The 15881-nt window shown below is 45.0% G+C and overlaps 1 protein-coding gene across 1 annotated transcript in view; it reads left to right on the top strand.

The window, feature by feature from the left end:
* The window catches only part of SEMA3C (semaphorin 3C), a 126060-nt gene extending 114361 nt beyond the window's left edge, over positions 1-11699 (top strand). The window contains exons 17-18 of the mRNA XM_033959070.1: positions 805-935; positions 10735-11699. Coding sequence (XP_033814961.1) covers positions 805-935; positions 10735-11151 — 548 coding nt within the window. The 3' untranslated portion in view covers positions 11152-11699. The remainder of the gene's footprint in view (positions 1-804; positions 936-10734) is intronic.
* The last annotated feature ends 4182 nt before the right edge of the window (positions 11700-15881 follow it).

Here is a 15881-nt window from a genome sequence, read left to right as displayed (position 1 = left end):
TAATTTTTCCCATAGGGAATAATGGGCTGTACTCATTGTGCTGTGTTGGTGTCTGTCTGTGTCAGCTTCCCTGCAGCCTATCTGGATGAAGAAGACTGGATGTTTGTCTACGTGTTCCACAATTTTATTTTTTATAATTGTTTCTGCCATTTTGCACGGCCCTGAAGTGAGGCTTACCGGTTTGTAATTTCCCGGATCTCCCCTGGAACCCTTTTTAAAAATCAGTTAACATTGGCCACCTTCCAATTTTCACTGGGGCCCCAGAGCATGCGCTCAAGCCTCTAATAAATCAGAAGGCGAGCTGGCTCCCAGGGCAAAGGACACTGAGCCTCGAACATGCACAAAGCAGGCTGGTTCAGCAGGTTCACCTGAAGGTTGTCCTGCTTGCTCCAGCCCCCCCTTGCGGAGTCCATGTCCTTGCCCAGGCAGAGTAGCCCGAAATATGAGGATCTCTTGGTACTAAAGCCTCATTAAATGGAAGAAAAATATCCAAAAATTATAAAAATTTAACAGAACAGTTCAAAATCCACCTTCTCAGTTCACTTACAGAAGAAAAAAACAGAAGACCCCACTATACTCCACTGGTAAAAGAGGAGGAGTTAAAGATGTGATTGACATCCTTCTGTAACAGTTCACAACTAGGGATTGACCACCTAATGTAACAGAAGCATGTTAAATTAATAAGTGATTTGTGTGAATTAACTCACAGTGCAATGGATGGACAAATCTAAATTTTGACTGCACTTTTTTTTTTAAAAAAGAGAAGTTTTAGTAATGTACTGGTTGCATTATTCTGCTTTTCAGAATACAGAAATACAGCAGAGATAATACAATATGGTGTGAAAAATAATACAACATTCTTGGCATGCACTATGAAATCTCCACAAGCATCAGTCAAGTGGCTGATACAAAAGGATAATGATCGTAGGAAAGAGGTAAGTGATTCAGCTCTGCATCTTAAGTAACTAATGAGGGTAAATTTTCAATGACTGAAGATCCTTTTTACCTTGATACAATCAACTTAAGCAGCCTAAGTCAGCTGCTACTGACTGAGAGATGTATAGGTGGAGTTACACACTTTTCTTTCTAGAAATTAACCCAATAGGTAGACCACAGAATGGGAATTCATAGCACTTAAGCAGATAATGGTGAACTACCACAAGATAGAGGGATATCAAACCTCAGCCTCAGGTATAATAATAATGAACAACTTTATTCTTATACTAGTCTTATAGCCCGTTACATTAACGGGTGCTAGAATATATGTGTGTATGTCTGTCTGTCTTTATTTCTTTTTCTCTCTCCTTAGCCGCTTTCTGTATTTCTGTCTTTCTTTCTGTCTTTTTCCTCAGCTGTCCACCCATTCTCCCTTCCTTTTACCTTCCCTGTGTCCACCACCACCCCTTCACTGCTCCCCTTATCCAGCAGCAGCCCTTCTCCCTTTTTTTAATCTCCCCCCTGTCCAGCAGCACCTCTTTCCTGTCCCCCTGCTCGGCAGTAGGCCTCCCTTCCTTTTTCTCCCCCCCAGTCTCTTCCCCTGTCCATCAGCACCTCTTTCCTGCTCCCCTGTCCAGCAGTAGACCTCCCTTCCTTTTTCTTCCCCCTAGCACCTCTTTTCTGCTCCCCCATCCAGCAGTAGGCCTCCCTTCCTTTTTCTTCCCCCCTAGCACCTCTTTTCTGATCCCCCATCCAGCAGTAGGCCTCCCTTCCTTTTTCTCACCCCCCCGTCTCTTCCCCTGTCCAGCAGCACCCCTTACCTCGCGTGTGCCCTCCGCCAACAGCCGCGGCGGCCTCCCTTCATTTTTCTCCCCCCCGTCTCTTCCCCTGTCCAGCAGCACCCTTTACTTCACATGTGCCCTCTGCCGACAGCCCCGACAGCTGCCGTGGCCTGCAGACGCCAAGAGCTGCCGCGGCCGACAGCCTCCATGCCGCCTGAAGCCGACAAAACCCTAGGCCGCGCATGCGCACTCCTACCTGCGGGGACCTACAGCGCACGGAAAACGGGAGCACGCAGGTAAGTGCGCATGCGCGGCTTAAGGTTTTATTATATTAGATACCGACCTGAACAATCAGTAAAAATATATACAATTTGTAGAAAGATGCATAAGGAACTATATCAGGTAATAAATTTATCAAATCTAATCTAATACTTTGTTTTATATACCGAGACTTCAATCTAAGAGAGCTCGACTCGGTTTCCAATAGTTAGATTAAGCTGATGAGAAACATTTATCAGTTTTAAAAGTCACTGAGGTACCTTTAAGGCACTTGAAGTTTTAGGCTATAGAAGGCAGTGCACAAAACTTTCAAAATTAGAAGTTCCCAAATGGACCCCTCCAAACTTTTATTTGTAACCCCATTTTAGAAGCTTTTTTCCTCCGCTGGGGCAGGGGGGTCCCAATTTTCTAATTTCCTGCCAGAGTGCAAAGTAACACAACTGCAAATCATTTCTAAATGCAAAGAAAAGTGCAATTTCCTTTTGAAAACTGACTTGCAGACAAAATGAATATAAACTTTTGCAGCAGTGGTTCTTCAATATTGAGGTTTCAATTGCAAGGGGCAGGTGCGCTCTACAGGACTTTCAGGGACCTACCTTGACAGTTAAAGCAAGCTAATTCCTGAGATAACTGCAAAAAATGAAATTGAGTAGGAATGGAAAGGAACTGAGATAATTAACACATATTAACTGTTAATATAGGGCTGTTAGCCTCACCTATTGAGGTGATGTTGACTAAATCACATTCTCTACGATACAGTTGAAAGCAGATTTTAGATCAACATACTAATTTGAATTCAGACATCAGTGGAAGGGGATGCGTACAATTTTGCTAGTATTTTTAGAAAAGGATCTGCTAACAGACGCTTTTCTAAAATGCATGGAGAAATTGACGAGTTTGTGCCACCTACACGCGGCTGCATTATCAACAGAGGCAACTCAGCAACATGCATGTCTAAGTAACAGCACACACATGTATTGAGACATGTCTGTTTTCCCAAATGTTTGCTGAATTTTACTCCTCATGTCAGCTAGGGTCACTTAATATAACTTTGCTCAGTCTTTTTGGCTAGGGTTTTAGGCTACAAGGGCTCTTCTCTTGTGTGTGGTCCATGGCCAGGGAGGCAAAAGAATCAGCAACAATTATACATATATAACACTGGTGATTCGGGAGAGCATCAATGGGAACTCCACTAACTTGGAACATGAAGACGTTACAGTGGATATCCTGCAAGTAACAGGATGGTTGGATAGGCAGAGTGAGCTTAGATGGCAACTTCAGCAGTTGGAACCTAGGTCAATAGCAGATGGACTTCAGTCTACGGCCCAGAAATATCAAAGAAGAGACAAGTTAATTTAATCAAGTATTTTTAAGGGCAGTAACTAAAGGGCAGACTGCTGTCATTTACTATGTTTCATAAACTCTTCCCTCCCTCTGTTTCTCATTTATTTGTTTATCTTGGCATCTATTCATCACTTATAACCTAAGAGGCTCATAATCGAAAGAGAAATACGTCCAAAAACCAGCCTAAGTCAGCACTTGGATGAACATTTCTCAAATTCGTCCAAGTGCCGGTTTTGGACGTATTTCTGAACGACCTAAGCCTTCATAGTACCGCTGAATGACCAAAGCTAAATGGGGCGTTTCGGGAGGAGTGTCGAGGGCGGGAGTTGGGCGGGATGTGGGCCGACTTACACTTAGTCATACAGCATGTATAACCGAAAGTTATACACCCGACGATCGACGGAACTTGAACGTTGTGACTTAGATCATGTAAAACATGGTCTAAGTCACAAAAACCCACCTAAACTCACCAGATAAGCACTGCAAACACATAATACAGATCCCCACACACTACCCCAGTGATCACCGACCCACCCCCATAAAAAATATTAATCACACATTTAAAATTCAGCCTCCAGACCATCATCATCACCTGGCCACCTGGCATAGGAAAGCCTAGTCGCTTAACACAGAGGCGGCTTAAATCATCTTGGGGGTGGGTTAGGGACCCATAGAGAGGAGGACCCATGCCCATAAGCCCCTGTTATCACTGCATTGATACTGAAACATGTGCACTCCCCTATAAACCCCCAAAACCCTTTTCTACTGGCATATAAGTGGCTCCTGCAGCCATAAGGGCTATTGGGGTGGTAGATAGGTGGATATAGGGGATTCTGGAGGTGGTTTGGGGGGCTCACCGTGACCTATAAGGGAGCTGTAGTGAGGAGAAGCCATGGCATCCTTTTTGTGAAGTTCACAGCAGTACCCTGTAAGGTACCCCACTATTTAGGTGGCATGTCTGGGTGTGCAGTCCTTCACTTTGCAGATCCCTTCCACAGGGCTTGTTCTATGCGTTTTGGACTTGGACGGAAAGTTGGATGAAAATGTGGTATAAAGATGGACGATTTAGCGGCTTGGACGATCAGATCGGCAGGACGTATAATTAGACGATTTTCGAAACGAAAAAAAAGTTGGACGTATTTTTCAAAAATGTGTCTTAAGCTGTTTTTACTTTGGAGAACTTGCAAGATGGACGTAAATAGACTTAGACATCCCTTTCGATTATGCCCCTCCATGTGGTTTACATTTGGGTACTCAGGTATTTCTCTCTCTCTTTTCTGGTGGGCTTACAATGGAGGGTTAAGTGACGTGCCCAGGGTCACAAGAAGCAACCTCAGGGTGCTGAGGCTACAGTCTTAACCATTAGCCCTTTTCTTCTGGGAGAGGCTGGAAAGTCTAATGACTGTGTACTACTTAAAGGCTCTGGGAATTTCTGCAGGATTCCAGCGGCTCTACATTTGGATATTAGGACAACAGGAATATAGATCTCCACAGAATCTGCAGCTGCAAACACTCCAGCAAATAATTATAAAGAAACTTTTTGGGTGTACTTTGCCAGTATGGCCTCAGTATTATTTTGGCTTCATCCTCAGTCCACCCTTTTACCACACTTTTTGTCTGGGGGGGCCAGGAAGGTGTTTGAAAGGGGCATATATAAACATTTATTTTCCCAGGGAGAACCCTTTGAAAATTGCACCCTTAATAAAAGCAGTTTCTCCCTGACTACTTAATCCAGAGAGGAGAAGAGCATGGGAGCCACTGCTCTGTCTCTCCCCAATCCAATAGGAGACCTCTGCCTTTGAAAAATCAGCGATTCCTGAGGCACACATCCATTTCTCAGTCCCCACACCGATACCTGCGGGCTGCTGGGAACACAGAGGCATCCAGAGAGGAGAAGAGCGTGGGAGCACTGCTCTGTCTCTCCCTGATCCAATAGGAGACCTCTGCCTTTGAAAAATCAGCGATTCCGGAGGCACACAGCCATTTCTCAGCTCCCACACCGATACCTGCGGGCTACTGGGAACACGGAGGCATCCAGAGAGGAGAAGAGCATGGGAGCACTGCTCTGTCTCTCCCTGATCCAATAGGAGACCTCTGCCTTTGAAAAATCAGCGATTCCTGAGGCACACAGCCATTTCTCAGCTCCCACACCGATACCTGCGGGCTGCTGGGAACACGGAGGCATCCAGAGAGGAGAAGAGCGTGGGAGCACTGCTCCGTCTCTCCCCGATCCACCAGGATACTTCTGCCTTTGAAAAATCAGCGATTCCTGAGGCACACAGCCATTTCTCAGCTCCCACACCGATACCTGCGGGCTGCTGGGAACACGGAGGCATCCAGAGAGAAGAGCGTGGGAGCACTGCTCTGTCTCTCCCTGATCCAATAGGAGACCTCTGCCTTTGAAAAATCAATGATTCCTGAGGCACACAGCCATTTCTCAGCTCCCACACCGATACCTGCGGGCTGCTGGGAACACGGAGGCATCCAGAGAGGAGAAGAGCGTGGGAGCACTGCTCCGTCTCTCCCCGATCCACCAGGAGACCTCTGCCTTTGAAAAATCAGCGATTCCTGAGGCACACAGCCATTTCTCAGCCCCCACACCAATACCTGCGGGCTGCTGGGAACACGGAGGCATCCAGAGAGGAGAAGAGCGTGGGAGCACTGCTCCATCTCTCCCCGATCCAACAGGAGACCTCTGCCTTTGAAAAATCAGCGATTCCTGAGGCACACAGCCATTTCTCAGCTCCCACACCGATACCTGCGGGCTGCTGGGAACACGGAGGCATCCAGAGAGGAGAAGAGCGTGGGAGCACTGCTCTGTCTCTCCCTGATCCAATAGGAGACCTCTGCCTTTGAAAAATCAGCGATTCCTGAGGCACACAGCCATTTCTCAGCTCCCACACTGATACCTGCGGGCTGCTGGGAACACGGAGGCATCCAGAGAGGAGAAGAGCGTGGGAGCACTGTAGAGGGGATACACATATGGTATCTCTAGGGGGGTAAATTCAGGGGGTGGGATTGTTAAAGTGGGCAGACTAGATGGGCTATAGCCCTTTTCTGCCATCATCTTCTATGTTTCTATGTCTCTCCCCGATCCACCAGGAGACCTCTGCCTTTGAAAACTCAGCGATTCCTGAGGCACACAGCCATTTCTCAGCCCCCACACCAATACCTGCGGGCTGCTGGGAACACGGAGGCATCCAGAGAGGAGAAGAGCATGGGAACACTGCTCCGCCCATCCCCCGAGCCAACAGGAAAAACTTTTCCAATTGTTAAGTATTATCGTGAATTCATTCAACTGTAAAGTATAATTACTAGCTCTCAAAAAAAAAAAAAATATATATATATACTAGCCCTCAAAAATATATATATATATATTATTAGCTCTCAAATATATTACTAGCTCTCAAAAAAATTAAATAAAATATATATAATAGGCAAAAGCAAACAAAAAATTGTGTTAAATACTTGTTGAATCTTATAATTTGTTAAATGCTTGCTGTTTTTCTTAATATTTGATAACTGTTGTCGATTCTTAAATAATCTGTTAAATGCCTATTGTATCTAACAGTCTATGCTAATTTGAGCACTGAATTAATAGCCGGATTATCTTCACTCCCCTTCCACTAGATCAATTTCAGAATTTTTCCAATTTAGAAACGCTCCACTAGTTTTATTCTAATATCGTTTGTGCCGATACCTAGTACGTCATTATCTAGCCGCTCCTCTATTTTAACCTACACTCACACACCCCAAACAGGCCCGTCTAGCCCATAGGTCCCCCAACTCTCATCATGAAGCCACCTTCTTGGCTCCTTCTTCTCCTACTCTGCTCTTCTCTCAAACTCTCCCCCTGCCTGACACCCCCTTCCCCCAACCTCCTCGACCCTATAAATGCCCGCAGTACCTGCCCTGGCCTCAGAATTCCCACGCTGATACGCTCCAAACACCACCCATCCTATAAAAACCCTTGTAAAGTCAACCACACCTCTCTAAAACCTGTCCCCGCTTCCACTCTCTCCGACCCTGCCTCTGATTCTCATACCCCAGTCCCGACACTTTATTGCAATGCCCGATCCGCTTGTAATAAGATTCAAATCTTGAAGGACCTACTCAAGGATTCAGACCCCGGATTCCTATTCATCACAGAATCTTGGATCACAAAAGATGCCCAATTTATTCAAAATGAACTTTGCTCTCACGGCTACCAAGGCCTCTTCTCTCCCAGAACTAACCAAAAAGGAGGCGGCCTGGCTCTCCTTTTCAAATCATTCTTCGATGTCCAGCTCCTTGAAAAGGGCAGCCTCTCCTCATTAGAATACATGCTAGCCTCAGTTAACGATGAATACCACCCTCATCCTCTGGGTATCCTGCTCCTTTACCGCCCACCTACTCCTTGGAACAATTCCTCCGAACTCATCTTTGAAACCATAATAAACGCCTTCCTCAAATTTCAAAGATTACTGATCATCGGAGACATCAATCTCCACCTTGACGATGTCACCAGCAAGGACGCATCCAAATTTAATAGCTTCCTCTCCTCTTTAGGCTTTCCCCCTCCCACTCTCTCCCCTACCCACGAAAAAGGCCACACACTAGACCTCATCAGTTTTCTGGATCTCACTACTCACAAAACCTCAACCACTGACATTCGCTGGGAAATCGTCCCCTGGTCCGACCACTTCCTAGGGGCTTTCTGCCTCCCAATCTTCATGTCACATTTTGGGCCCCCATCCCGCACCTCAAATTCTATTACCTTCCGCAAAAAAATCTCGAGCAATCTGTTCTGGACCAATTTTCTTGACAAATTCTCCCCCATCCCTAACCTGCAGAACCAGAAACAAACTGGCAAAACTGGGTCGCCCTCTCCGAGTCCACTTTCCATTCCCTCGCCCCTCTTTCCATTAAAACCATCTCCTATTCTCGCAAGGCCCCTTGGTACCTCTCATACCACAGAGAATTGAAACAGAAATGTCGAGCTCTGGAACAAAAATGGGAAAAATCTAAATCTGCTACAGACAGACACTCCTGGAGGGTCAATATTAAATTCTACAATACTGTTCTAAAAAAAAGCAAGAAAAAACTTCTACGGTGACAAAATCTCCAAATCCAACAACCAGAGTAGCACATTATTTAACATCTGGCGTTCCTTAACCTCCAAAAATGCCTCCATCCTCCCCTCCTCCCCCTCAGCCGAGTGGCAAAATTCTTCAGCGATAAGGACTCCACCTTGAGGCACTCCTTCCCTCCTGCAATCTCCTACAAATCTCTGATTCCAATCGACCCCAACCCTATCCTTACAGACTCCTACCCTATCCCAGCTGACAGATCCTGGTCTTCCTTCGAACTTGTCTCTGAATCCCTGGTCCATAATCTCTGCCTCAAACTGAAATCCTGCAATTGTACCTTGGATCCATTCCCCGCCTACCTTTACGAGAACACTCCCCCTCAGGCCATCTCTTCTCTTACCATTCTCATAAACTCCACCCTCCATTTGGGCCTATTCTCCCCAGAAATGGGCCATATCTCCTTAACCCCACTACTGAAAAAACCTGATCTAGACCCCTCTACACCATCCAGCTACCATCCAATAGCAAACATTCCTCTCCTTACCAAGATGCTAGAATCCATCATATCCACTCAACTATCTTCCTACCTTGAAAAATTCACCATTCTGCTACCCCACCAATACGGCTTCCGTCCCAACTTCAGCACCGAATCCCTTCTGACCTCCTTAATCTCAAAAGTTCAACATTTCCATTCTCGCAACAAGTTTGCTTCTTCAATTCGACCTCTCTGCAGCTTTTGATGTCGTCCATCATGATATCCTACTTTATCAACTCACCGAGATACGCATTAATTCCACAGTCCTTGACTGGTTCTCGAAGTTCTTACGCTCCCGCTCCTACACAGTCAACATGAAGAGCACTTCTTCCTCCCCCTGGAACCCGATCTGTGGAGTCCCACAAGGCTCATCTCTCTCTCCTATCCTTTTCAACATTTATATGTCCTCCCTTAAACTCCTCCATCTCTCCCCCCTTGAAACACTTTACACTTACGCAGATGACATCTTTGTCTTCCTTGAGACCGACCGGAACCTCACCAATCTCTCTGCGAACATATCCTCATATATATCGAACCTTCAGTCCTGGGCCCAAACTGCAGATGAAACTGAACGAATCCAAACAAAACTTCTCTGGCTCGGCCCAAAATTAGACCAACTGCCCACCTCCATCCCTCTGTCCTCTGGCCCCACTCTGCATCTTGAATACTCAAGTAAAATTCTGGGAGTCATCATTGACTCTACACTTTTCTTCAATGATCACCTCAACTCCCTAATAAAAAAATGTTTCTTCAGCCTTCACATGCTGAGGAAAGTGAGAACCTGTTTCCATCAAAAACACTTTGCCGTCCTTGTCCAATCCACCATCCTTTCCAGACTGGACTATTGCAACTCTATCTACCTAAGCCTAACAAAGAAAAACCTTCAAAGACTCCAGCAGATTCAGAATGCCGCTGCTAAGCTTATCTTCGCAAAAAGCAAATTCGACCACGTCTCACCGCTTTTGTCCAAGCTCCACTGGCTTCCGATAATCTCCAGAGTCTACTTCAAATGTGCCTGCCTTACTTTCAAGATCCTACATGGCATCCTCCCCCCCTCTTTTATTCCTCTTTCTTGGAATTCCTCTAACCCCAATTCCACCAGATCCACCCAAAAACTGAAACTTTCCTTTCCTTCTCTAAAAGGCGTCTCCCTTGTAAGAAAACTAGGTTCCTCCCTCCCTTTTAGAATCCCTGAGCTCTGGAACAACCTTACCTCCCCTCTTAGGAATCTGAGCTCCCTCCAACTCTTCCTTAAACATCTGAAAACCTGGTTATTCTCAAAAATGTAACTCTTCCTCCCTCTCTGTTTATTCTAATCCTCTAAATTTCCTATTCATCTTTCCCTCCATAGGAGTTCCTTTCTACCCTAATTCTTGTTAACCGTGTCAAGCTCTGCGAATGTAGAGATGATGCAGTATACAAACCTAAGGTTTAGTTTAGTTTAGTTTAGTTTAGTTTAATCTGTGTCAGTGGTGACAAAACTGTTGCCCTCTTTTCTATGTCTAAACATTTAGAAATGAAGAATTGAACAACTGACCTTGGAAAATTTATCCAGCACTGTATTCCCTAAGATCCCTCTAGATGTCACCAAACTGAGCTCAAGCTTACGATATGTTCTGTGAAGCCCTTAGAGGAAGTTCAAGTTCATTATTCATAAAGATCTTTCTCCCCTGTTTAGACTGTGGGAAAATCTTTGTATAAACTACTGGCTGTGCTATAGTTTCCTGGGCTAGATTTATCTTCACTGCTTCTTATCATCTATAGGCATAATTTCTTTGCATTCTTCCAGGTAAAGCTGAATGAGCGAATCATTGCTACTGACCAAGGACTTGTGATTCGTTCCATGCAAGAATCAGACCAAGGACTGTATCACTGCATTGCTACAGAGAACAGCTTCAAGCAAACATTAGCAAAGATTAAGTTGAAACTTCTAGATACAGACATCTTAACCTTTATGACGGACAAATCCCGCTGGTCTTGGGCCAGTTCCATAAGAGGGTTGCCATTCTATCCAAAGGATGCTATGGGAGATTTCAATCATGCAGAAATGCAAATGATTAATCAATATTGCAAAGAGAGCAGGCAGCGAACTCGAGAGGAATTGGTCAACCATAAAATGAAAGGGGACTACAGCAAGTTGAAAGCCCTCATTGAGAGCAGAAAAGGCAGAAATAGAAGAAATCGAGAACCAACATCTTATATTTGATTTGTGAACAGATGTCTTCTGTGAGCATTTCATGAGCAAAAACTGATAACAAATTTAGTAAATATAAGAAAACGTTTATGAACTTAAAATCAGAAAGCTGAATGAAAATTCGAGCAATCTCTGCTGGAGGTTCTAAAAGATTTGTCTGTTTTAGAAATAATCAAACAGCAACGATGGCAGAAAAAGTGAGGGCTACGCTATAACGTCACGCTACTGACTGTCTTTGGGACGAGGGAATTTGTTTCTTCTTTCAATTAATATTTGGTCAAAAACCAAGATTTAAACTCTCAGAGCTTCTAATCCAGATCAATCAAGCCAGACTGAAAGAAGTAATTTTGGTTTGTTAACAAATATTTTCCATTAGATTGAACTGATGTTAATGACAATGATAGTCACATAGAAACCAATATTTAGCAGAGTAAAATCCACATAGTTATGTAAATCATTGGTTTAGTAGCCACAGAGAGCTCGCGGGGACCTGGGTCCCCTCCCCCTAAACAAATGCTTTGTCTTGTGGTTTAGCTGGTGGAGGTCCCCAAGCTACACCAACAGAAGTCTTTTTCCAGATGATGTTTGCTTTTCTTGAGCCGCCACACTGCCTGCTGTGCTTGCATCCCCCTCCCTCCTGCATCCCCCCAGTGAAACTAAACGTGCACGAGGGAGGCTCTTCCCCCATTCCTACCCCATAGTCTCAGTTAGGGCGCTGGTCTTTCACCTGAGGGCCGCTGTGTGAGCAGACTGCTGGGCACGATGGACCCCGGGTCTGACCCAGCAGCGGCAATTGTTATGCTTTTATGCAGGAAGAGCATGTGCAGGGGAGAGCCTCACTCACACGGCTCAATCAAGCATGTACCCGGTGTGGGGAGGGCAGGGTAGGTAGCACAGCAGCTCATAAAAAACAACTTCATCTGGAGAAAGACTTCTGCTGGCATAGCTTGGGGAGCCCTACCAGCTAAACCAGTAGACAGTACATTTGGCTGGTGGGGCTTAGGGACCTCCATCAGCATACATATGTTGGGTTATGGAGAGCAGTGGGGAAACAAGGCAAAATGTTGCCCTCCCCCTCTACTTTAGGCTCAGGCCTCCCAAACTCTGAGGTTTGTCTATGCATCTGGTCCAAATCACTCATCTGATTAGCTTTAAGCAGATTTGCAGCTGTCTTATCCCTTTAAGTTGGACCATTGAATACATAGGGCTAGATTCACTAAGGACACCGATTGTGTCCCAACCACTTTGTGACCCGATTCACTAACCGTGGTGCAATCCGATCCGCGCATGCAAATGAGGGGAAACGTCATGCAAAGTAGGCAGGGAGCAATTTATTAAACAAAATCTGGAACACCGACTGGGCTGACCAATTAACAAAGAAGCGACTGCTGGGGACCAGTCGTTCACGTCCTTTCCGACTGCCCTCTCCTGCTCTCTGCCGCCCTGCTCAGTATACTCCTGCTCTTTGCCCCAATTCTCCTGCTCAGTAAACTGTCTGCCCCGACTGCCCTTCCCCACAGTGCGAGCCCGTGGGTTTAACCCAGGTCAAAAACATGGGCTCGTGAAGTAAAAGTAAATGTAAAAAGTAAAGTTAAAGTTTAAAAAAAAAAAGAGTTTTCAGCTCTGTAAGCATCTACAGGCAAAGAAGATGGTCTGCACATGTGTCAGGATCGCTATTCAGCGATCCGTGCGACCAGTTGGGACGTGATTCCGCTCGCCCTCTTTTGCATGAGGCCACGGATTGGATTGGTGGGCTTAGTGAATCTAGCCCATAGTCCTAAACTTAAAAGAAGATAAGTTCTCCATTTAAAAATATGACAGTTTTCTATCTACCATTGCCCCCAACCCCCAACAGTATATACTGTGAGACTACCATTAGAGGTCACACAAACCATTTTTCAACCAGACCCAGCGGGGCATGAGCAATTAGGGTTCGCTTCAGCCCAGCTACCCCCTAGACCACCAGAAATGTGAGGGGGGGTCTACTGGGCATAGGAGGAGGGTCATCTCTTGGAGAGGGGATTAGGCTTATTTTACAGAGGGTTCTGAGAGGAGGTCAGGCTTATGTTGGGGGTGAAAGGGTTAGGTGGAGGGTTGGACTTGTTTGGGATTGGCGGGGAGACCCCAAAAATATTCATACTGTGATCCAGAAGTAATGCAGGTGCCAGCCAATATTTTGGGCTGGCCCCCACATAGCAAAGTGACCAAAGTCAGGGTAGTTGTGCAGGCCCTGGTACTGTTTTGCTGACCTCCACATAACTTCCGACTCCCCTTCCAGATTGCTCCTACTTTCTGGCCCTTTTCCAAAGACTTCTCGATGTGCAGCTAAAATTATACATCCGGTGGCCTTCAATTTTGAAATAAATTATTTAGGTGGTTAACTCAAAATAACCTGATAAATTATTTTGAACACTGATGACTTGATCAGAATCCATGTTATGATTATTGGTTTTATAACTTTCAAAGTACAGTAAATTACTATCAGAAGACCAAAGCAGAAGCTTCTATAAACAGGACTTTTAATGCTAAAAATCAAAGGAACTTGAAGCTTTTGTGCATTTCATATGAAGAATATCTCATTAGCAACCAATTTCTGGCACAGTCAGAAGAGGCTTTTGTGTTCAATTTGTCCCCCAAAACAATGGCACACGTGATCTTGAAATGCACAATCTGTTCACCTGTGAGCTGATCAAGGCAATTCTGTCATTTCAGAAACCAACTTTGCACTAACCACAGAAAATTATGAACTTCTTGAAAGGAATTAAGAACATGGATACACAGTCAGGTCAATATTTAACTGGTGTCAGGAGTGAGGGTCTGCTGAAAATTCCTACAATCTGCCTCACCACTTGCAGGGCAAGTGTGGACACAACTCTGCCTATCTCAATGGAGCTGTCCATCTTCTTCCCTACCCACCCAGCCCCCATTCTTCAAGCACTGAAATCATAAACACCCCTTTTGTTCTTTTCAATTGGAGCCTGTTATCGTTATGAATGCCCACCCCCTTCTATATTTCATTTGTTAAACCATTTGCAGTAGATGAAATAAATTCAATGCCCGATACCTAAGCTGTGTAACTACACAGAGGGTGCCTGTGTAATCAGAGCTATCCATGTACCTTCACTGCCTCTCACATGTCAGTTTTCACTCTATGAAGAGGCTAAATGTAGAACCAAAGGTTCACCCTCCACTTTCTACCCCACACAGACTGAAGATAGGGCCAAAGCAACTTTATTTTTAATGCTATGGAAAATGTATGCTTTCAAACTCCACTGGAACGTATGGAAACAGAGGCCTCACGGAGGATAGAATTACCCTGAAGTGCATCATAGAGAGTTTTCATTTTGAAAATTGACTTGCAAGCCCTGTGGACACAAATGCGAACATAAGAAGTGCCGCTGCTGGGTCAGACCAGTGGTCCATCGTGCCCAGCAGTCCGCTCACGCGCCGGCCCTCTAGTCAAAGACTAGCGCCCTAACTGAGACTACAAGCTCTCATGCTGCTCCATGTCTTCCATGCCATGTTTTGTCATGCACACTTGCCAAATCGTGTCATATTATGTTAACCATACTTTATAGTACATGCTCTTCTGGGGAAAACACCCTCAAGGGATTCAAGACAAAGTTAGACAAGTTCCTGTCGAACCAGAATGTACACAGGTAGGGCTAGTCTCAGTTAGGGCGCTGGTCGTTGACTGGAGGGCTGCCGCATGAGCGGACCGCTGGTCTGACCCAGCAGTGGCAATTCTTATGTTCACCATAGTCATATTATGTTCTACCATGCTTTGTTAACTATGTTTTGCCATCTACCATACTATGTCTAAGAGTGTGGCACAGGGTTTAGAGCTACAGCCTCAGCACCCTGAGGTTGGGGGTTCAAATCCACACTGCTCCTTGTGACCCTGAGCAGGTCACCTGCTCCCCCATTGCCCCAGGTACAGACAGGGAAAAATACTCAAGTATGTAAACCATTCTGAGCTCCCCTGCGAGAACAGTATAGAAAATTTAATAAATAAAATAAATCTGTAAACCGTGTACAAAGGCTAAAAACTGCCTCCCAGACTACAAAGCAGTCCCGGGATATTGGTCCTGGCAAGAAGGAGTCCTGATAACCAGAAAATGCCACGAATGAATTTTCAGTGGCACTATCTAGATTGCCCCATAGAGCAGAGGCAGAGGCAAGAGTTATTTGTTTAGAGGCAATAATGACACCACTATCCAGATCACTGTCTGCATAAAAACATAGACAGTTATGCAGATAAAGGTTTGACCATGACATCTATCTTCGTTATGTCTAAATGTTATCTAAATGCTGAAGCCAACGTTTTAAAACACCATCAACCAAGAAGTTTAAATATTGACTCATAAATCTTTACTCCATAGCTCTGGTCTTTGTCATGAAGCATATGGGCAGAGACTTAAAAACCTCAATATATATACTTTAGAAGAAAAACAGGAGAGGGGAGATATAGAAAAGCCATTTACATTCCTACATGGCAGAAATGCACAGGTGTTGAGTCTCTTTCAATTGGAATGAGGGTCATAGGATGAAGGTGAAACGGGATCAGACTCAGGAGTAACCTACGGAAATTAAGGTTATCATGCCGCTGTACCTTCACCTGGAGTACTGCATCCAGCACTGGTCTCCGTATATGAAGAAGGATACAGTATTACTCAAAAGGGTCCAGAGAAGAGCGACTAAGATGGTTAAAAGGCTAGAGGAGTTACCATATAGCAAAAGAT

This window comes from Geotrypetes seraphini, chromosome 9, assembly GCF_902459505.1.
Source record: "Geotrypetes seraphini chromosome 9, aGeoSer1.1, whole genome shotgun sequence".
Classification (NCBI taxonomy): Eukaryota; Metazoa; Chordata; class Amphibia; order Gymnophiona; family Dermophiidae; genus Geotrypetes; species Geotrypetes seraphini.
Note: the sequence above shows the minus strand (reverse complement) of the source record. Positions and strands in the feature narration are given on the sequence as shown.